This window comes from Triturus cristatus, chromosome 3_2 (assembly GCF_964204655.1).
Source record: "Triturus cristatus chromosome 3_2, aTriCri1.1, whole genome shotgun sequence".
NCBI lineage: Eukaryota > Metazoa > Chordata > Amphibia > Caudata > Salamandridae > Triturus > Triturus cristatus.
The window spans coordinates 1172694015-1172715677 of record NC_140584.1 but is presented as its reverse complement, the minus strand read 5'-3'; the positions used below and the strand labels follow the sequence as shown (position 1 = coordinate 1172715677).

Here is a 21663-nt window from a genome sequence, read left to right as displayed (position 1 = left end):
GCCTAGGACAAATCCTCCCATTAATGATGGTCCTCATATGAAAACACTAGGTAGTCAAAGCTTCAATCAATGTGAGACACGTGTGATGTGTCTTTGAAATTACACTTAAAGTATGTGCAAATAAAACGTCCTGGCGGCTCCACAGCAAACCTGGAGTCCTGGAGTGGCCTATGCTCAACAGTCACCCTTATTCTGGCATCACCGAACCTTCTATATCAACTGATTGCGCCCTACCGGGTTGAAATTTTCACCGGTCCAGGGAGTACACTGAGCTTGGATCAGACCGTTCAGCCCTGAAGAGTCAGAGACCACTGTCTCTCTGATGAAACACGTGTCGGCTGGGTGCTGTGTTAACAACTAATTAAAGAAATACCAAGATATCTACGTTGGACTTTGCTCTATTTTGCTTTAAATACATTTGCATTGCTTGTTTTAATACTTTATGTGTGCACGGGATAGATGATCTATGTCATTTGGTAGGGTTTCCCTGCACAAATTAAGGGGTTATTAGGGTTTCCCCTTCCCTGTTAGCACCACACAAATTTGTTTGAATTCTACACACACTGACGTCAATAGGTAGAGCGCCATTTCTTCCTGAATACGAAAACCCTGTTCTTTGGTACTTCTGCAGTGAATACTTAAAAAGTCAGGAGGCCAAATGTGTTGGGCTCTATAACTCATGCCACAGCTTTACAGCGCTATACTACATGAGCCTTGTGCTGTAACTGCACCCTGTAATGTGCTGTAACTGTGTTATGCATCAATATGGAAGATGGGGTGGTGTGCTTTTGTAATGATATAGTAGGTTTATATTAATCATATAATAAGTTTATATAGTAGTGTATATTATTGTAAAATAGCATAAGTAAGGTGTAATGTGGGACAAAAAGACATGCTAAAACGTGATGCAGTAAAATATTGTACAGTTTGGTGCTTAAGTGATTCATTGGAAACACTTTACTTCGAATGAGCACGCAATAACAAACACCTAGTCCGAAAGCAAAATACATAGCATACTGGAAAGACCTTACACGATCAAACGTGTTGTACTTTCACACTAACTGACACAAACCACTTCAAACCACAGAACCAAACAACAGTAGATGCAGTCGATGGATGGTGCTTCCTGGCTCACATGAAAGTGTGTCCTGAGAGAGGCAGGATTTTGGAGCCATAACAATGGGTGTGCGCTTTACGCGAATGACAATATCATAACAATAGCATATAGTACAGCGTGGCATGCTGCGCTGTATAGTTCATATACTGCTGCGGTATAATACTATACACCACAGCCAAGAGCTATACCCGTCCGTAGAAGCCGCCTGCCCGACATCTAGGCCACTGGCACGGACAGGGTCAAACTTTACATGAGGCAAAATGCTGTAAGGCTATTAGAACATTCCGTCCCCTGAGGGTAGATTGTTTACAAGTAGACAGGGACAAACAGAACGAGACGCAGTGGAAGGGTGGAGCAGAGGGAAAGCAGCAGCCGCTCTGTTGTCTTCCATGGAGCTCCCAGCATGGCCCTGTTCTAGTGTTGTGACCCTGCACGAATGTACTGTTCAAGGAAGGACAATCTTGCAGCAGCACATGTAAATTTATCACCAGCACTAAATTATATTTCCATCAATTGAATGGTACAAAATGTTGTTTGTGCACAGCTGAGACGCGCAAATGTCGTGCAGAGAGGGGGGGCACTGGGGTACCGTGCTGGCCAGTTTCAAAGGGTGTACGTTGTATCTAGATGTATTAAGCGAAGCAGCTGCGGATACAATACATCCCCCTTGATCCCAGCTGCATCTTGTCAATGGTCCCCTGCAACTTCTTCCCTTTGTTGTTGTATTTAACTAGTAGGTTTTACATTTCACTTCCTACTGAATACTTAAAGTCCTATGGGTCCAAAACCCGAGCGCTGCAGTCTGATCTGACGTAAACCACCTGTGAGTGGTCGCCTGGTATTCACCACACTATGACCACGTTTCTGTTCCAACCTTACAGGGACACTGACACGACAGAACAGTGACTGACGAGCCCCTCTCTGAAAATATCATGTAATAAATTCTTATTATTATAATAAATGTTAGTTTTATCGAAAATATCTGCACTTTTTTATACTTTCATGTGAGCCTGTCTCTAGATATGATCTAGCAGCCTGTCTCTAGATCTGATCTAGCAGCAGACACTGGACGGGTAATCGTTGAGCAGTCCCAGTGTCTCCCTGGCCAAAGGTGTGATCCCCGTCATAAAACGAGTAATTTGCGCGCCTCTCTATTCTGCTTTAAAAACCTCAGTGAGTTCAGCGCTCCTTGTAACGTCCGGACCACCTACAAGAAGCATGGTGGCACGTAGAGCCTCTGCCTTTCGTTCCAGTTAGGTAAAATGAGTACCGTGGATTTTGGCGCAAACACGGTCCGATGTAAGGGGGTGGCGTTCTTATAACGTCTATTATAACTTAACAACAAGAGAGAGAGGGAAGCTACTGGAGCCACTCTTAATCCCCCTGGGCTATAGTAGTTAAACAACAAAAGAGTGTATCATATAGGAAAATGAGTTAGACTAAGAACTAACAAAAAAGGTGAATCACTGTGTTTTAAAAGAACCCTCACTCACCAACCTGGTTGGTGACATGCTTCACCATTGGGTTCCCACCAGAGAGGCCGAGTGCCTCTCCGGTGTGTTGCGACGCCTGAATTACAGCGGAGCTGGATTTGGTGAAGTCAGTGCAAATTTTGAGTAGTGATAGTGCAATTTTAAATGGTGTCGCAATTTCATCCAAAAATAATTTTAATGATGGAAAACTGGACACATTTCAAAGGGGTGTGATGGACGTGTAAGTTCTGGTAATTATTTGACCAGCTACATCCTAATATATGTGAGAGGTGGTCAACATGTTTCTGCTTCTAGAGATATTTAGGCGAAGCATTCGTCAGGACCTTGGTGGACTACCACGGCGGTATGCGCTCGCTAAGGCGCACCCTAACCTGTGGTGTCTAGAACCGCTTAAACTTACGGTTTTAAAATGTGGCCTTCAGGATTTCTGAAAGCTTTTGATCTCTGTTGGAACAAAAATAATAATAAAAGGACAAACAAACAGTAATTCACAACATAAATATCGACAGATAGACATTGAGTACAGGATAAACAAGTCTGTAAATGCTCTACATTGGTCTTCATTGATATTATATATAAGATCACATGCATGCATGCGGGTGCTCTGATCCCAGTCGATAATGGTGTGCATTCCTAGTAGAAAAACAGTAGTAACTATATCACTACTTGGTATCAGTATTTTAAAGTTGGAACACTCTTACACTTTAAGAGGAAACCGGACTTAAAGTTGTCAGGTCAATAAGTCTATTTACAAGAGATTGGTTTAATAATAGAAAAGCGCCGTCATCAAAACTCAGAATAAATTTGGTTTACTGAGAAAAGGAGGCGAAAAGGCAGACTTAAAATCTAATGGAAAAACGTAGGGCTTCTCATACTTGATCCAATCGTGATGGCGGGGAAGGTGAAAGACAGAATTTTAATTAACGCTTACGTGAAGTGGGATTGCACATCACAACATGAGTCCTGGTGGGGGGCGGGACTTGTAGTCACACTCTGTGTGAAAGAAAGCGAGGAGGTTTAGAAAAGGTTTCCAAAATGAAGACTTTCCATGCTCGGTTTATATTGTAGCGCTGAGCAGCACCACCTACTTACTACATCAAAGCCTGCCGCCCGCGGGACACCTGCCTGTTCCCTCCTGAGGACTCGGATGTTAACGCGTCCATAATCTGCGAGAGTAATATAGGAAGTGTCCTGCTTGTGGGGAGGAGGACATTACGTAAGTGCGCTGATGTATTGACGTTCAATTGCGCACACGTGTAAAAACACTAGACTGCTGACCGGTTACGGTGAGCAGTCTTTTTGAGTAGGTAAAGGAACAATAAAGCACCAAGAGAAAAGAATATAACATGTTAATGTAGATATTATATACTGAAAATAGACTTAAGAAAAAACTGCTAGATTGCGGGTTTTAATTTTTCGCAAAGAAGGGCACAAGGAGTGGAGGAAAAATATAAACGCACTCTCACTCGCTCATTAATCCCATACGTGTTACAGGGAGTTGGTGTCAGAAAGAGTCCTACTATGCAGAAATAGAAATAAAAATAATGATAAAGAGTACACAACAGGTACTCCTGCGGTGCGTATTACAAGACACTCGTTCAGTGCACGCTTTAGAAAAAGGAATCCAATACGTATAGAGCTAACTGAGATAATCACAGTGGGTGCTGATTGGGGTCCAATTTCCTATTAGGGGAAAAGTAACCGAACAAACTCAGTCAAGTTGGTAATTGCAATAGATAACCCAAGCTTGTTATATCAGTAAATGTTGGTAAAGGGATATCACCTAGCGTCTGAGTACCGAACCCCAGGGGATATTATCATTAAATCCCTGTGTGTAAGTGGAAAGGCGGTAAATCCATCTCTGTTCTTTCTCAAATAATATATTAGCAGACCTATTTCCTGGTCTTATTTGTTCAATCACAGTCCAATGGAGGTCATTCACATTATGTTGGGTTTGGGCATAATGTTCAGATAGTTTGGTGATGTTCTTTCCACACCGTATGTTACTCCTATGTTCTCCAATGCGTTGCTTTATTTTGCGGGTAGTCATGCCGACATATCTGGTGCCACAAGGACACTTTATTAGATATACGACATTAGACGAGTTGCAGTTGGTATGTGCACGTTGGGTCCAAACTTTTCCTTGTTCAAGTGTCAGAGTCTTTGTGGCTTTGGTTAGATGACAGACGCTGCACGAACCACAGGGAAAATGCCCTGAGACTTTTGGGAGACCCCAGGACTGAAGCACTGATGGTATGTGGTCATCCATTGCTGCCTTAGGTCTGGTATGGACCAGGGCATCCTTGATACTTCTCGCTTTTTTAAAGGAGAAAAGTGTTTTTTCCCATTTCAAGTTGTTGCTTTCTAAGATGCACCAATGCTTGCGGATTGATTTAGTCACTGCATTAAATGCAGTGCTATATGTAGTGACACACGTCAGTGGGACGTCTCCCACCGGTCTTGGGGTTTCCTCAAGTAGTGCTTGTCTGTGTTGATTTTTCACCCTTTTGCAACTACGCTTTAGGATGTTTTCAGGGTATCCTCGTTTAAGTAGTTTGTCAGATAATCCCGCTGATTGTGAGTGGTAGTCTTCCATTCTGCTGCAGTTTCGCCTAATACGGAGATACTGCCCAAAGGGGAGGTTCTCTCTCAAAGGCCTAGGATGGAAACTCGAAAAAGCTAGAAGATTATTTTTTGCCGTGGGTTTGTAGTGTGTTTTAGTTAACAGCTTTCCTTCAGATTAGTAATGACCAGATCCAGGAAGATCATTTCTTTTTTGTCATAGGAGTTGGGGAACTTCAGATTGAATCACAGGTATTGATCCAATCAAAGAATTCCAGAAGTTGACATTCGGGCCCCTGCCAGATCAAAAAAACGTCATCTATATATCTTATCCAGAAAGATATATAGGACGAGAAAGGGTTGCTCGAAATCAGGATGTGTCTTTTTTCAAAATCGTAGACATAGAGGCCTGCCACACTGGGGGCGAAGGTACTCCCCATCGAAGTACCTGTGGATTGTAAAAAGAGGCTCCCCTTGTATTCAAAGAAATTCTTTTTTAGGGCAAGTGTGGCACATTCTACAACAAATTGTTTGGATGTCTGAAAATCCCAAATGGTTGTCTAAAGAGTCTCCTGGATAACCTTAATGGTGTCTTCCTGGGGTATACTGGTATACAGGCTCTCGATATCAAGAGAAACCAAATAAGTGGAGTCATCTTCCACCGTGATTTCTTGTAAAAGTGCCAAAAGGCTTTTTGTATCTTTAAGATAAGTGGAGGTAGCCTGGATCAATGGTTGCAGAAAAAAAAATCACAGTATTTGGAAAGGGGTTCCAACAGTGAACCAATGCCCGAAACAATTGGACGACCTGGAGGAGGGGTTTTGTTTTTATGAGTCTTGGGCAACGTATAAAAGTACGGAATTATGCCCTCGCTCTTAGTAAGGAAGTCAGCCTCGTGCTTACTTATATACCCATTCGCTTCTGCTTCTTCGACTCGATTGATAATAGTCGATCTTAATTCAGGTGAAGGGTCATCCTCTTGAGAACAGTTGCAGAGGGTCCTCGAGTGCTCGGATTATGGGCTTGGCCCCAGTTATAAGGTCACAGCGCACAGAATAATGGTGTTACAGTGTCCCGGCGTGACCCCCGCCTCACTGTAATCCATCGCCGGTATTGTGGCCTCTGTGGATAAGCGCATCTCTCCAGACCCCGAGCGCCCCCCCCCCTCTCCTGCGTCACCCCCTGTAAGGGAACGTTCCCATTATGTGGCAAAGGTCCAGTCTCCAGAGACTTCTGACGATGGAACATTCCACATAAAAAACTCCTGATCCAAAGTCCAATGTGCCCCTTCTGTGATCTCTGTAAAATGAACGCCCCCATATTACAATACGGTCCTAGAGTCCCATTTCGAACACCCCCACCCCCCAAATAGTTATAATAGAACCATTTGCGCTATAGACCCCTGTTTTGAATGGCGGGTGAAACTCAGTGACTCCCTATATTGTGTTCTGGGTCCTTCCTCGACGGGTGCTGCCAGCCTTCAAGTTGGCGCGGACGTTCGCCTCGATCTCCTGAAGTTCACGGAGACACTGAAATATTTATATCTGGTTCTCTTTTGTTTCAGCGCCAAGAGCCTCTACTGGCGAGCGATGCGCTATAAAGCACTTAACACAGCGCTCTGCAACACTCTGTTAAACGGAATAACACTGAACAAAATAGCCTATTCGATCATTTCTCCTAAAAGAACATTCCACTTACAGGACAGGGGCGCACAGCCCCGCGACCCCATATCACTGCTAATAAACATCCCCGCTGTCACAGTGCAGCGCCCACTAAAAGACAAGTGTGCCAAAACCATGCGTAATTTCCCACCGGGCCGCCCACTCCAAGGGCATTGTTCTAGATTTTTAAAACCCTTCAGGCTGCGAGAAGAAACGGTCAAGTTTACTCCTTGGAGGCGAGGCCCCCACTGCTGTACATCAGACACAGATAGCGGCGCGGCCTGCAGAACTCACAGCGCTGCGGTCCTTAATACATGTTATTGGACCGTCTGACATCTATGATGTGTCGTCAGGGTACATACAGTGCGTTAGCTTCGGAATCATGCACTCTTAGGAGCTCTCCCTCTCGACCTGCCCCGCCTCCCAAGCACTGAACACGCCTCCGGGTAAGAAGCCCCGCCCCCTCAGCACTAAACACGCCCTCCCCAAGCCCCCGTCCTGCAGGTCTCAGATGTAGCGCACACCTCTGAAGTTTACTTCTGTCTTGCTGGCAAAGAGAAGGAAAAATTTGCCCTTTGGGTGAACATAAAACATAAAAGAAAGGAGAGACGCGTGTTGAAAGGGAAGAGAGTGCACACAAGCCGGTGGGCTGGGCCAGGCTCTAAGCGCCGAGAAACTGCCTCATCTATGCCGCTCTGTCAGGGACTGCCAGAGACGTCTTGTAAAAAGATTCCAGGAAGGTGCGGAGTGGTGTAGTTGGACAGGGAGTCACACACTCTGGGCTCCTGCTGAAACACTGGTGGTAGCGAGAGGGTGCCTGGGTGAATATTTTACAGCCAGACTAACTTTGGGAAATTCATGCCAGGGACTCTAAACGAGGCATTGGCTAACGTGAGCTTAATTACCAGCTGCGAAGATCACAAACCATGCTTTAAAGTCCCGGCTCCCTCAACTGCCACACTGCCTGACCCTGGGGGTAAATACTTTATCTGTAAACGCTAACTTGCACACTGTAAACTAGGAGATAACTTTAATCTCGGCTTCCGCTTTTACCCACATTGGAGTCACCCCGAGCACAGCGCCTGTGATTACTAAATAGGCGCTTGTGGTGGGTGAAGAAGTCTTTTATAATCCCGGCGTTGCCTCTTAACTGTGTTCTATGATAGTGAACAAACCTTGTCACCTCCCATGCGCTGGGATGCGTTCGCGCCTGTATTAAGCACCATTTGAAAGCGTGCGCCTTTATGGAAGAGTCCACTTCAAAGAACGAACCCCCGAACCCAACCGAATGTTTACCATGCATGCATGATTATTATATAGCTAGGTAGGAGAACACGCAATACAAGCTCGTGTTCATCAAGTGAGGGCTACACACAAATGTTTCTCATTGTTAGGCACAAGGAGATTAAGTAATTTGTCCAGAATCACACCGTGTTAATCCAAGAGCGCAGCTAGGATTCGAGCCTAGGCCACGAGGTTTCAAGTTCTGCAGCTAAAGCCACAAGGCCACACCTCCTCCCATTTGCAGCATTGGCAGTTACCCTTTGGGGGTCAGTGTAATTATTCTAGGCACTTCATTTATTCATGCATTCATCCATTAACTCACTCCGAGGAGCAGGGGCACCGGCACACAGTCAGGAGACTCCTACGGGTCCAGAGAGAGCGGTGCTGCTAGTGTGACTGGTTCCTTTGCAATGAGACATGGCTGCGGTCCGGCCTGAGAGAGTTCCCTTCCAGAGAGACCTGTGCACCAGTGAAGCACTAGTGCACAAACTTCCTTGGAACAAGCCAGCACGAGACAAAGCAGCATGGCACAGCATGAATTACTTCTATTCAGGGCCTATCGAATTATGCGGCAGGGGAGGACCAAATTATAGGCAGAGTTGACTAAATTATGCGCCAAGAAAAGACAAATTATGTGCTGTACTGCGATGCATACATTTTGAAGCAGTATGCTTCACTAATTTGTCATTGGTGTCACCCTTGTTTACGTCATATGGGCTGGTTTCACTATATTAATATTAGTTAACCCCTAAATACAGGAATCAGTACCCTCCGAAGTAGCGCGTTATTAACTTTGATACGTCTATACTAGAAATATTTTTAGTTTAAAATCTGCAAATTATGCACAATATGAAGGATTTAGTGGTAAATGTGGCAAATCCTCAATTATGTGGAAAACTTCACGGCGGCAGAATCGCATAAATCCAGCGGCCCTGCTTTTATTTGCAGGATATAATGAGCGCGTGCAGCACCCTTTTGAATTCTGTAGTCTGCTCATCACAGAGCCTATGGTATAACACAACACCCCATCACATTGTGAGCATCACACAGTGGAGCATAGTGTGGCATAAGAGGACAGAAAACAGTGTGATTTGGCGGGATTGTACTGTTCAATCTGACCCAAGATAAAAGAGGATAACACGCACAGCTTAACATAAGAAAACATAAAACATAGCATAACACATAGCACAGCATATAAAATACCACAGCACATAACAGCAGCTAAGATATAGAAAAGAATCATTTATAGCACAGAGCACAACAGCACATTAGACGTAGCTAAGACATACGCAGCATAGCACAGCATAATTTAGGACACAGAGCAGCATATCAAGACATAGCACATCACGGTATAGACTATACCAGAGGACAGCCAGCAAGATATATAGCATATAGCATAACACGGGATAACACAGGGCACAATATATTATATAACACAACATACAATAACATACAGTATAACATTGCAAATCATGGCACAGACTATACCAGAGCACAGCATGATATACACCATAACATACAGCGTAGCGTAGGACAACACAACACAGGGCAGCGGAGCATAGCACACAATAATATATAACACACATGATCGCATATAGCATAAAATAGCAAAGCAAAACATGGCATATACTGGAGCACAACATGATATACACCATGACATACAGTGTAGCGCGTGACAACACATAACATACACATGGTAGAATATAATAAATAAAGTATATCATCACATAGCACAGTATAACTCAACACCCACTGAACTTCGGTGTAGCGCTTTATGAAGAGAAGCGCTACTGGTTAAACTGGACCATAAGTACTGGGTGCAAAACCCAGACCCCAACTTAGTGTAAGGCAAACCATCCCATGCGCATGTCACCTCATCGGCGTGTCACCCCTGGGCACCGGGCTGCATGTGCCTCGACTCTCCCATCTGCCAAGCGCTATACGTGTCTGAAGCTGTTATAGCTCAAAGTATATACACAAGAAGACACATTCATCCGTTGACTATAACTTATCAGAGCGCAACAAACCGACATGGCCTGGTGCAAGCAGCAGGACGGAGCACGACGCTTTCTTGGGGTCTCTATGCGACATGCCTATGCATAACCGAGTGTGCTCCCACACTGTGCCCACTGCAACACTCACTTGGGCTCTAGTAACACCGATTGTTGACTGCGCTTCGAGGCGGTGACAGCGCTATGTCAAGCACGTATTATTATCCTAATTATTAACATTCATTGTCATCATCATCATCCTCGTGCATAAGATGTATGTGGGAGCCCCAGTCCGGCCCACGTGCCTAGCCCCCGGTTCTGCACTCACCTCCTCAGGCAGAGCAGCAGGCCACAGACTATCAGCAGACCCCTCGAAGGCAGGCGCCCCCTCATCCTCCTCCCGGCCACAAGTCCAACAGCTGGCCGAGCTTCAGCCCACACACTTCCAAGCTCCTCCGCGGGGCCTGTGCACGGGGGTCCCTCCTTCTCCAACGATGATAGCCCCAAAGCCACCAAGTAACAACAACAAGACGTGATGAAGGGCGTTATTTCCCAAACCTCTCTTTCCCAGAAACGACCTCACACACAGCAAAAAAAGGACATGTCCAGCTGTTGGGCTTCCAGGAAATCTCTACTGTGTCATCGTGAGATTCATGCGATCCGGATGGGGGGCCCTCGGAAACCCCCAGATTGCAGAAGCGACCCCACTTTTCCTAGTGAAAAAAAGCCCCTTGAGAAAGGAAATTATGACGTTTTTCACGTGACCTCAATAGTAGCCTTCCAATTTGGATCGATGTCAGAGCCAAGGAGCTTGGATATGAAGGGATTTGTCGAGGGTCACACTATGTCGGTGAAGTGAGATAGCCAGGATTAAGCGTGGGTAATTGACAGTTCCAGCGACAGATGAAACGTCCTCCACGTTTTTGCCCTGATAGCGCTTCGAAGCAGCCTCAGACTGCGCTCCAGACAGGAGTTTCTAAGGTACGCCCGGGCTGTGGATGACAGTTCTGGTAGGACCCACTCCCGCCCTCCGTTCCTAGAAGGAGCCGAGCCTGCACTGCTCTCGCCACTCCCTCGCTCCCTCTCTCCTGGGGGTCGTGACTCCCGAGCCCACCTCCCCTGCTGGCGCGCCGCAGCCTCTGATCCGCGCCTGCTCCCACCTTCTGCTTTAAAGGCGCTGCACTGGCAGCGCGTGGAGCTGCCGCCCCTGCGCCCTCCTAATTACCCCACTCAGACACAACTACCAGCCCTCCCTTCCCACCACTCCCTCCACCTCCTCCCCTTCCCAGCGAGGACAGAACAGAAGCAACTTCGGTAAAGAAGCTGGAGAAGCGGCAGGTCTCAGCAGGCGCCAAGAGGCGACCGCTCGGCAGTCGGCGCTATAAAGAACCTATGCGTCCTGTGTACTTCGTGAATGACAGAAGTATATTTAATGAACAAAAGCACGAGGCAGGGCCCTGCAATTACAACATCTTAGGTCAGTGTATTATATTGGTGTTTGCATGTGTTATGCATGAACCAATGGATGGATGAATGCATAACATTGCATAGCGAAGTCCCACTAGGTAAATTCCACTGCTTCAAGGCGCTTCTGCCTTACACGAGTAGGATGTGGAGAATTCAAACACGAAGTGTTCTTGCTCGCTCCGCCACTGGCCTCTTGGCACTACAAAAGTGCTTGTGAGGGCTACGGTCTGGAAGGGTAGGACGCCAGGCCCGAGTCTGAGGGGTGCCGAGCCCCCTGCGCGCTTCCTGCGCCCCTGCTCCCCGCAGCAGACACCTCACTCACCTGGGCTCAGCTCTGCAGGCGGGCGCAGTCGGGACAGGCCCAGGCAGGCGCTGCTATCCGCCATCTCTGGCTGCTCTCACCTCCCCACCCATGGCTTAGGGAGAGACTGCGGCGGAGGGCCTGCAGGGGGCACCCGCTGGCGGGGAGGCGCTATCAGAGCCTGGTAAGGGGCCCCGAATAGCGAGCAGCACCAGGCGAAGCTCCCAGGGTGCATATCTATGTTTATAGCACGCGAGTGTCTCACTTACTCCCAGGAACTCACCGAGGATTGGAGGGGAAATCCCTCGTCCCTTCAAGTATAGGATGGACTCCCCCCCCCCAAACAAAATATCTGTCCATTCACCAATAATGACATAGCGTTAAGGCTATTGGCATTAGTTACCCTGCAGGGAGCTGGCACTGCCATCACTCGAAGAGCAGGCGAGGGCTGGGAGACCATGAAGCTTTCATATTGCCAATGTCAGGAAGTGTCAGTGACCAGAATGGGCAGCTGGGACACAGCAACACCAGACAGTGATAGCAGTGAGATTACTACTCAGAGCAAGCAGTGCCAGCATTAGGTATACTGCTCAGAGCTGGCGTGCTAGTGGTGGGTATACTGCTCAGAGCTGGCGTGCAAGCAGCAGTGGGTGTACTGATCAGAGCGGGTAGTGCAGAGCCAGCACTGCTAACACTGGGTATAATGCTCAGAGCTGGCGTGTTAGCAGTGGGTATACTGCTCAGAGCTGGCGTGCAAGCAGCAGTGGGTGTACTGATCAGAGCGGGTAGTGCAGAGCCAGCACTGCTAACACTGGGTATAATGCTCAGAGCTGGCGTGTTAGCAGTGGGTATACTGCTCAGAGCTGGCGTGCTAGCAGTGGGTAACTGCTCAGAACGGGCGTGCAAGCAGCAGTGAGTATACTGCTCAGAGCTGGCAGTGGCAGCAATAGGTATAATGCTCAGAGCTGGCGTGTTAGCAGTGGGTATACTGCTCAATGCTGGCAGTGCCAGCTGGGGGTATACTGCTCGGAGCTGGCAGTGCAAGTAGGAGGGTTATTGCTCAGAATCGGCAGTGCTAGCAGTGGGTGTACTGCTCAGAGCTGGCAGTGCTAGCAGTACTGCTCAGAGCTGGCGTGCTAGCATTGGGTAACTGCTCAGAACGGGCGTGCAAGCAGCAGTGAGTATACTGCTCAGAGCTGGCAGTGGGTGCAATAGGTATACTGCGCAGAGCTGGTAGTGCTAGCAGTGGGTGCACTGCTCAGAGCTGGCGTGGTAGCAGTGGGTAACTGCTCAGAACGGGCGTGCAAGCAGCAATGGGTATACTGCTCAGAGCTGGCAGTGGCAGCAATAGGTATAGGGTCAAGTCAAGTCAAATTTACTTTATTCGGTATCCAACAATACCATAAAAGTGCAGAACAATTATTTTAAACACAATCTATAAAACACTCCACATTTGTTTAAATAATTAATAGAATTATGTACAGATTTCAGTGCAAGACATCGTAAGAATACTACTAGGTCAGACTAACAATTATTTTAAATGAAGCTCTACGTCGCAGTAACAAGCAAGGATATGGGTCTCTGGACCGAAACAAAAAAAAAAACCTATATAAAACAGCATACAGAACCACCCAAATGCCGGAAAAGGAATTTCATAACCCAATTCAGCAGCCAGAATCTATCGTATTTCTTAATCTCGCGGCCATCCTTAAAAAATTCACAGTGCAGTAAAGTGTAAGAGCCTCCTTGGACAGTTTTAAAAATAACATTGCCCCCCTTGCGTGTTTGAACCTCAAGGACTTTAAAATACTCTTTAAAAACAGCCTCCTGGGGTGAGCATAAAAAGGGCACAATAAAACAAAATGAAGCGTGTCCTGCGGAGACTTATGGTCGCAGCCGCATGGACCCCGCAATTCTATTGACGTGAAAAACCCTGATGGGCTCCCCAATGTTTGGTGGAGTAGGTTCATCCTAAATCTTGTCATCAGGAGTCTGTCATGGGCGTTCTAAAGGTACCCCAGGTATGGTTCCAAGCCTGGGCTAGATTTTGTGAGTAAGTGGGCTCTCACAGTAGGTTTAACCATCTCAGTGTCTTCTCTGGCAGATGCCCTCTGGTTTAAAAAGGCCAACTTGATGATCGTCTTATCCCTTGCTGCCAACAGTTCCGGTTTATTATAATAGTCGGCAAGACCTAAACCAGAAAGGGTTTCCTTTACATATTTCAGCCAATGAATATTATGCCCATGCTCCCTATTGATGCAATTGGTTAAAATCTGCCTGCCCAAGGTGGCTTCTGGGTTAATCCATATTTTTAACCAACACAATAGAGGTTTTAATTGTATCTCATCTCTGATGTAAGAGAGACCTAGCTCTTCGTGAATTGAGTAGGATGGGGTGCTCTGCGGGACTCTAAGTAACCTTCGCATAAATTTGTTTTCTTCAACTTGTATTCTTGATGGGTCTGTGAATCCCCATACCTCGCTACCGTATGGCATTTTTGCCTTACAGATAGCCCTATACAAATTCACGATTTGTTCAGGGATCCATCGTCCCAACCTGTATGCGAATTTCATAATTGCCCCCGAAGAGCTAGTGAGTGATGTACATTTCTCTTCTATCAATTTGTTGAATCTGATGCAGGTATCAAACACAATTCCCAAGTACGAAAATGCCTGCACTATTTCTATGGGGTGGGAGCCAATCCTAAAGGTGACTTTCCTGCCTGGTCTTTTTCCCATCTCCATGATGTAAGATTTGGAGAGGTTAGCGCACAACTCCAGTTTCTCCATGAAAATAACCAAGCCATCAATTAGTTGCTGGAGGCCCCGCGCAGTGCGTGACAGAAGCACCGCGTCATCCGCATAAAGTAAGACCGGTATTTCTCTATTGCCTATCCTCGGGCTATCCGTCCCCAATACCCCCAGTGACTTCTCTAGGCCATTAATATATAGTGTGAATAGAAAGGGTGCCAGTATACAGCCCTGTCTAACCCCCCTGGAGCAGGGAAAGGAGTCCGACATATCACCCTCATCATTATATCGGACTCGGGCTGAGGTGTGCTGGTGTAACGTACATAAAATACTAACCAATCCTAGGTCCACACCCATGGCCCCCAATAACTCCCACAATTTTGTACGATTAACCCGGTCAAAAGCTGCTGTCAAGTCCATGAAAGCCAGGAACACTGTCTCTTTACTAGCGATAGTGTACTTGGCAACAAGGAGATAAAGATTCAGACATTGGTCAGATGTTGAACGACCCGGCCTGAAACCATATTGGATGTCCGAGATGATGTCATGCTCGTCCGCCCAATCCATAAGTCGGTTAAGAATTGCTCTCCCCATGACTTTCACTGAAACGTCAATGAGGGAAATTGGCCTGTAACATTGTGGGTTGTCTTTATTACCCTTTTTAAAGATTGGGACAATTATCTCAGTGGACCATGAAGGGGGCATACCTTCCTCCACTGCTGTGTTGATTACTCTTACTAGGATAGGCGCCCATAAATCTACTTGAGAAAGCAGAAGGTCCGGGGGGATCCCATCCGGGCCTGGGGCCTTGTTACGGGTCAAGCCCTCAATTCCTGCTTTTATTTCACTTAAAGAGAAAGGGGTTTTCAAAACTATTCGATTTTCCTGCCCCCTCGAGTGGAGGAGCTATACTTAAGCATTCATGATTGTACAGTCCTTTGAAGTGCTCCACCCAGGCCTCTGGTAAAACATGACAGGCAATTTTAGATTTGTTCTTATCTTGGAAGAGTGGATCATTAACAGTTTTCCAGAAGGCAGTCATGTTCCTCGCTTCGGCTGCTTCCCTCAGGTTTTCCCATACCTCATTTTGCAGTGAGGTTTTTCGTTGTTTGAGAGCCTGTTTATACCTCCACCTGCACATGGACACCCTGGTATTATCTTTGGGGACGATCTTTAATACTGCTTTAAGGTCTCTCAAGGTGCTGGAACATTGCTGGTCGAACCACCTGGGGGAGTCATCTGCTTCTTTTCTGCTTCTGCTTCTAAGCAGTCCTTCTATACAATGTGCAACCCCCTCAAAAGCTGTGATTAAGCACCGCCCCCACGATAGCGAGGTCTACGCACTTCAATATCTGTTGATGTTCCTCTGTTATTAATACCTTGTAGAGTTTATCAGAATTAATATTTGCCCATCTTAATCTCCTTCCCTGGTCCGTGGCTTTGATGGAGCCTCTAATCTGTTTACAGGGGGGATGCCTAACTTGGTCAGAATCCTGTAAAATCAGGATTAGCGGATTGTGATCACTAAAGATGCTTGGTTCAACATTAAAACTCAATATCCAGCGAGTTAAGGTGGTAGGTACAAAAATAAAATCAATGATAGAGCCCCTTCCGTTTCCTTTGAACGTTGGGGCAATGCCCGGGTCCCCAACTACTCTTATCAGATCCAGTGTGTGTGTTAGGGCGTGGGTGCCTAGCACCTTACTTAACTCCAATCCCTCCCTTGTATGTTCCATGTGTAATCATGCTTCCCTTGGACATAAGGCCCATTCCCCCTTGCAGTTGAGTAAACGTTTGCACAGGTGGCAGTTGAAGTCACCCATCACCAGCAACTGTGCGCTGCTTGCCCCATTTAATTCTAATCCTGTCAGCCTATGGTCCAATTCTGCCAAACTGGCCAGTGTCTGTCCACCATTAATGGCATTATAGAAGTTAATAAAAATCAGTTTCCGTCACCTGGTTATGAGTTGTATACCCTGGGAGCAAGGAGAGTCCCAGGCGAGGTCTTCCCATTTTCCCCTTATCCTCAAGTCCACATAAGTGATGAGACCTCCTTTTGCTCGTCCTGCCGGGGATCTTCGTGCAGGCACGAAGTACATTTTGTACCCTTCTATTGCAAGGTTTGAGGGATCTACCTCCCATGTTTCCTGCAGGCAGATGATGTTAAATCGCCTTATGTATTCCAGCCAGTCCTTGTTCATTAGTTTACTCGACAGACCCGCTATGTTCCAGCGGATTAAGTTAAAAATTCCTGGTCCTCCTAATGTTGAGAAGTTAACACTTAGGTCAACATGCTCCTTATAAGGTACTGACCCTCTAGGGGGACTGGATTCATTGTTAATCTCGCTGTGGGCTAACTGTGATGGGGACTGTGATAGCGTGTAAGTTGATCCCCCACCTGGTCCTCCAGTGTCATTATCATAATGCACATCCTCCAGAGAACTTCCTTGGACTACAAGTGGCTCCTTAGGGAGTCAATCTAGATCACTTAGAGCGGAAACACTTTGAAGGGGGCATATCGGTTAAAAAGCGGGACTAAATCCCCCCCGCCCCCAATCTCCCTGCCCTCAATTGCCTCGGGTCTTCCCTATTCTGAGCTGGCAATAAATCTCTATAAAAAAAGCCCAGTGGGCGCAATCTTACCCTGGAATCACTTTCTTCCTGTTGGATACCTTTCTTTTGGTAATAGAGCAGGTTTCTTACTAGCTCCGGGTATTAAAATTACACAATCTCCCAGAGACCCCATCCTGCTTTTCCCAATCCATGATACTCTTCTGGCCATTAGAATATGTCTATGATTGCTAATGCTAAAACCTGCATTAATGGTCAACCAGTGAACTGCTTTGTTAATCAATGCGCCTGTGGTTTCTTCCCTGCCTGCTGTGTATGCATTAATCCCTGTCAGGACCACCGTGTACGGACTTGCGGCTGGGGGTAGATCTAATACTGGCAATAGGTATAGTGCTCAGAGCGGGCAGTGATAGCATTGGGTATACTGCTCATACCTGGCAGTGCTAGCAGTGGGTATAGTGCTCATACCTGGCAGTGGTTGCAGTGAGTATACTGCTCAGAGCGGGCAGTGCTAGCAGTGGGTATACTGCTCATACCTGGCAGTGCTAGCAGTGGGTGTACTGCTCATAACTGGCAGTGCTAGCAGTGAGTATACTGCTCAGAACGGGCAGTGCTAGCAGTGGTTATACTGCTCAGACCTGGGAGTGCTAGCAGTAGGTATACTGCTCAGACCTGGCAGTGCTACCAGTGGGTATACTGCTCATCACTGGCAGTGCTAGCAGTGGGTATACTGAGCATACCTGGCAGTTCTAGCAGTGGGTGTACTGCTCATAACTGGCAGTGCTAGCAGTGAGTATACTGCTGAGAGCGGGCAGTGCTAGCAGTGGTTATACTGCTCAGACCTGGTAGTGCTAGCAGTGGGTATAGTGCTCTGAGCGGACAGGGCTAGCAGTGGGTATACTGCTCATACCTGGCAGTGGTTGCAGTGAGTATACTGCTCAGAGCGGGCAGTGCTAGCAGTAGGTATACTGCGCAGACCTGGTAGTGCTAGCCATGGGTATAGTGCTCAGAGTGGGCAGTGCTAGCAGTAGGTATATTGCGCAGACCTGGTAGTGCTAGCCGTGGGTAGAGTGCTCAGAGCGGGCAGTGCAAGCAGTGAGTATACTGCTGCCATCCTACACTCAGTGGCATAACAAGGCCCCCGTCCCCCATGGTGAGGAGGGCGAGCTCCAGCGGGCCTCTTCAGCACAATACCCTGGCCTGAGAGCTTGGCTGACTCCGGATGAGGGCCCTCCATGTACCATGCAGGGGGCTCCCCTCAAGTTTTGTTAAGCCGTTGCATAACAGGGAAGGATCTCCCAGTCAGCAGTAGTAACAGTAGGCATAATGTTCACAACTGGCAGTGCTAGCAGTGTGTATAAAGCGCAGAGCTGGCAGAGGGTACAGTGTTCTAAGTCAGCAGTAGTAGCAGTGGGAATACTACTCACAGCTGACAATGCCAACAGTGGGTATACTACTCACAGCCAGAAGAAGTAGCAACGGGTATAGTGCTCACACCCAGCAGTGGTCACACTAGATATACTACTCACAGCCAGCAGGGGATATAGTGCTCGAAGTCAGCAGTAGTAGCATAGAGAATACTACTCACAGCTGGCAATAGTAACAGTGAATATACTACTCACAACTGGCAGTGTAAGCAGTGGATAAACTACTCACAGCTGGCAGTGTAAGCAGTGGATATACTACTCACAGCTGCCACTGCTAGCCCTGGGTATACTACTCACAGCTGACAGTTGCAGCACTGGGTATGCTGCTCTGATCTGGCAGTGGGTATAGAGCTATAAGTCATCAGTGATAGAAATAGGTATACAGCTCGCAGCTGACATTGGAAACAATGATTATGCTACTCACAGCAGACAGTGGTAATGGTGGTTATATACTCACAGCAGGCAGTGCTAGTACTAGGTATACTGCTCACAGCCGGCAGTGGTTGCACAGGGGATATTTCTCCCAGCTGGCATTGGTATAAGTGGGTAATCTACTCACAGCTGGTGTTGGTAACAGTAGCTATACTACTCACAGTCATCAGTGGTAGCAATGGGTATACTACTCACAGCTGGCATTGATAGCAGTGAGTTGTCTTCTCCTAGCTGGCATTAGTAACAGCGGCTACACAACTCACAACTGGCATTTCTGACAGTGGCTATACTACTCACAGTCGGCAGTGGTAGCACTGGGTATACTACTCACAGCTGCAGTGGTAGCAGTTAGTATACTGCTCAGAGCTGGTAGTGGGTATAGTTCTCTAAGTCAGCATTAGTAGCAGTGGGTATACTGCTGAGTGCTGGCAGTACTAGCTGTGGGTATACTGCTGTTATCTAGCAGTGGGCACAGTGTTCTACGTCAGCATTGGTAACAGTGGATATACTACTCATAGCTGGCACTGATAGCAGTGGGCATACTTCTCACAGCTGGCACTGGTAGCAGTGTGCATACTACTCACAGCCGGCAGGGGTACCACTGGGTGTAGAACTCAAAGCTGGCAGTGGTGGATGTGGGTGTACTATTCACAGTCGGCATAGTAGCACTGGATACGCTGCTCACAGTCGGGAGTGGTAGCAGTCGGTGTACAACTCGCATGTGACAGTGCTACCACTGGGTATGCAATTCATAGCCGGTATTGATAGAACTGGGTATACTACTCACAGGTGACAGTGTTAGCAGTTGATATACTACTCACAGACTGCAGTGGGCACACTAGGTATGCTACTCACAGCTGGCAGTGGTAGCAGTGAGTATACTACCCACATGTGGCAGTGCTACCAGTAGGTATACAATTCACAGCCAGCACTGAAAGAACTGGGTATACTACTCAGAGGTGACAGTGCTAGCACTGGATATACTACTCACAGACTGAATTGTATTGTATACATTTTTTATATAACACGGCTATCACCTAGCGGGTATCCTGGCGCTTAGAGACCATGATGACATACAGCAAGCAGAACGACCGAACCACTAATCAGGAATATTGCTACCTACTCCTGGCAAATAGCCAAGTCTTAAGGTTCCTCCTAAAGTCCAACAGAGATTCAGCTTGTCTAAGGTTTTGGGGGATCTCATTCCAGAGGCATGCTGCTGCCGTGCCAAAAGCCCTACCTCCCATCCTTGCCAGTTTTACTCTAGCAATGGACACCAGGCTTTGGCTGGTGGACCGGAGGAGTCTTTTTGGCTTGTACCAGGAGAATCGCTCTCGTATAGGTAGCGGGCCTATATTATGTAGTGCTTTATAGACCATGCACAGGGATTTGAAGCTAATTCTGTCTTTAACAGGCTGCCAGTGTAAGTCCCTCAGTGCCAGTGTCACGGAGGAACCACGCTGTCTCCCAAGAGCCAGTTTAGCTGCCATAGACTGGACTCTTTGCAATCCCTGCAGGATATATTGGGGAGCACCCAGATACAAGGAGTTACAATAGTCCAGTCTACTCAGAATTATGCTTTGAACCACTAAGGGCCTAGCCTCGCTTGGTAGTAGAGGAAGAATTTGACGAAGAGCTCTCATCAGGGAGAAACAAGTGCCGATTGTTTTATTGGCCTGGGTTTGCATCTGAAGGTCCTCATCCATCATGACCCCCAGATTACCGACCGTTTTTGCTGCCGCTATGGGGGCATCCTCTGGCCTAATCCTAAACTCACCCATTAGGTGTTTAGACATTTTTGCTGCATAGCAATGCAATAACTCTGTTTTCCCAGCGTTGAGCTGTAAGGAGTTGGCCTTCAGCCAGTCTGAGACCCGCCCCATACATGCCTGAAAGGAGCTCATAGAAACTTTTCCTTCAATGGAAAACAGCAGTTGAATATCATCCGCATAATTGACCACGTCGATCCCATAAGATTTTATAATAGGGATCAGAGGGCCTAAGTAAACATTAAAAAGAATCGGACTAATTGCCGAGCCCTGGGGTACTCCATAGCAGAACTGGGACCAGGGGGAGGCAAATGGCGTCATAGTAACCGCCTGATGTCGATCTGCCAAATAGGATTGTAGCCATTTCAGGGCACATCCCTTCACCCCCAATCCTTTCAATCTTGCTACCAATACCGCATGGCTAACCGTGTCGAATGCGGCCGACATATCCAGTAACACCAACACTGAGGAATTCCCACTGTCGGCTCGCATTCGAAGTTTATCCAACACGGTTGTTGGAGCGGTTTCCGTCCCATGCCCCGGGCGAAATCCAAACTGGTCCCTGTCCAAAAGATGGTTTACTTCCAGATAACATGACAGGGATTTACTAACCATCTTTTCCAGAATTTTAATAGGAAACGGCAGGAGATATATGGGACGAAAATTAACTGGCATTGTCGGATCTAAGGATGGCTTCTTCAACAAAGGGGTGACTATCGCCTGCTTCCAGCATTCTGGTACCACTCCTTCATTCAGGGATTGGCAGCATATTTGCCGCAGACCCGGAAAAAGGTCAGGGCCATACTCCTTCCAGATCTTATGAGGAAGGGGATCAAGG

General features: G+C 47.1%; 1 protein-coding gene across 3 annotated transcripts in view; it reads right to left on the bottom strand.

Annotated features, from left to right (window-relative positions):
* WNT10A (Wnt family member 10A) overlaps window positions 1-11988 on the bottom strand; it is a 149910-nt gene extending 137922 nt beyond the window's left edge. The window contains exon 1 of one of the 3 annotated variants that reach the window (XM_085650059.1): window positions 11898-11988. Coding sequence is in view for 1 of the 3 variants with exons in the window: in XM_085650057.1 (XP_085506183.1) it covers window positions 10437-10501 (65 nt within the window). In the remaining 2 variants the exon portion in view is untranslated. Of the gene's footprint in view, window positions 1-3702; window positions 3782-10436; window positions 11290-11897 lie in introns of those variants that run through there. The other 2 variants (XM_085650057.1, XM_085650058.1) reach the window with 2 other exon arrangements.
* Window positions 11989-21663: the final 9675 nt, after the last annotated feature.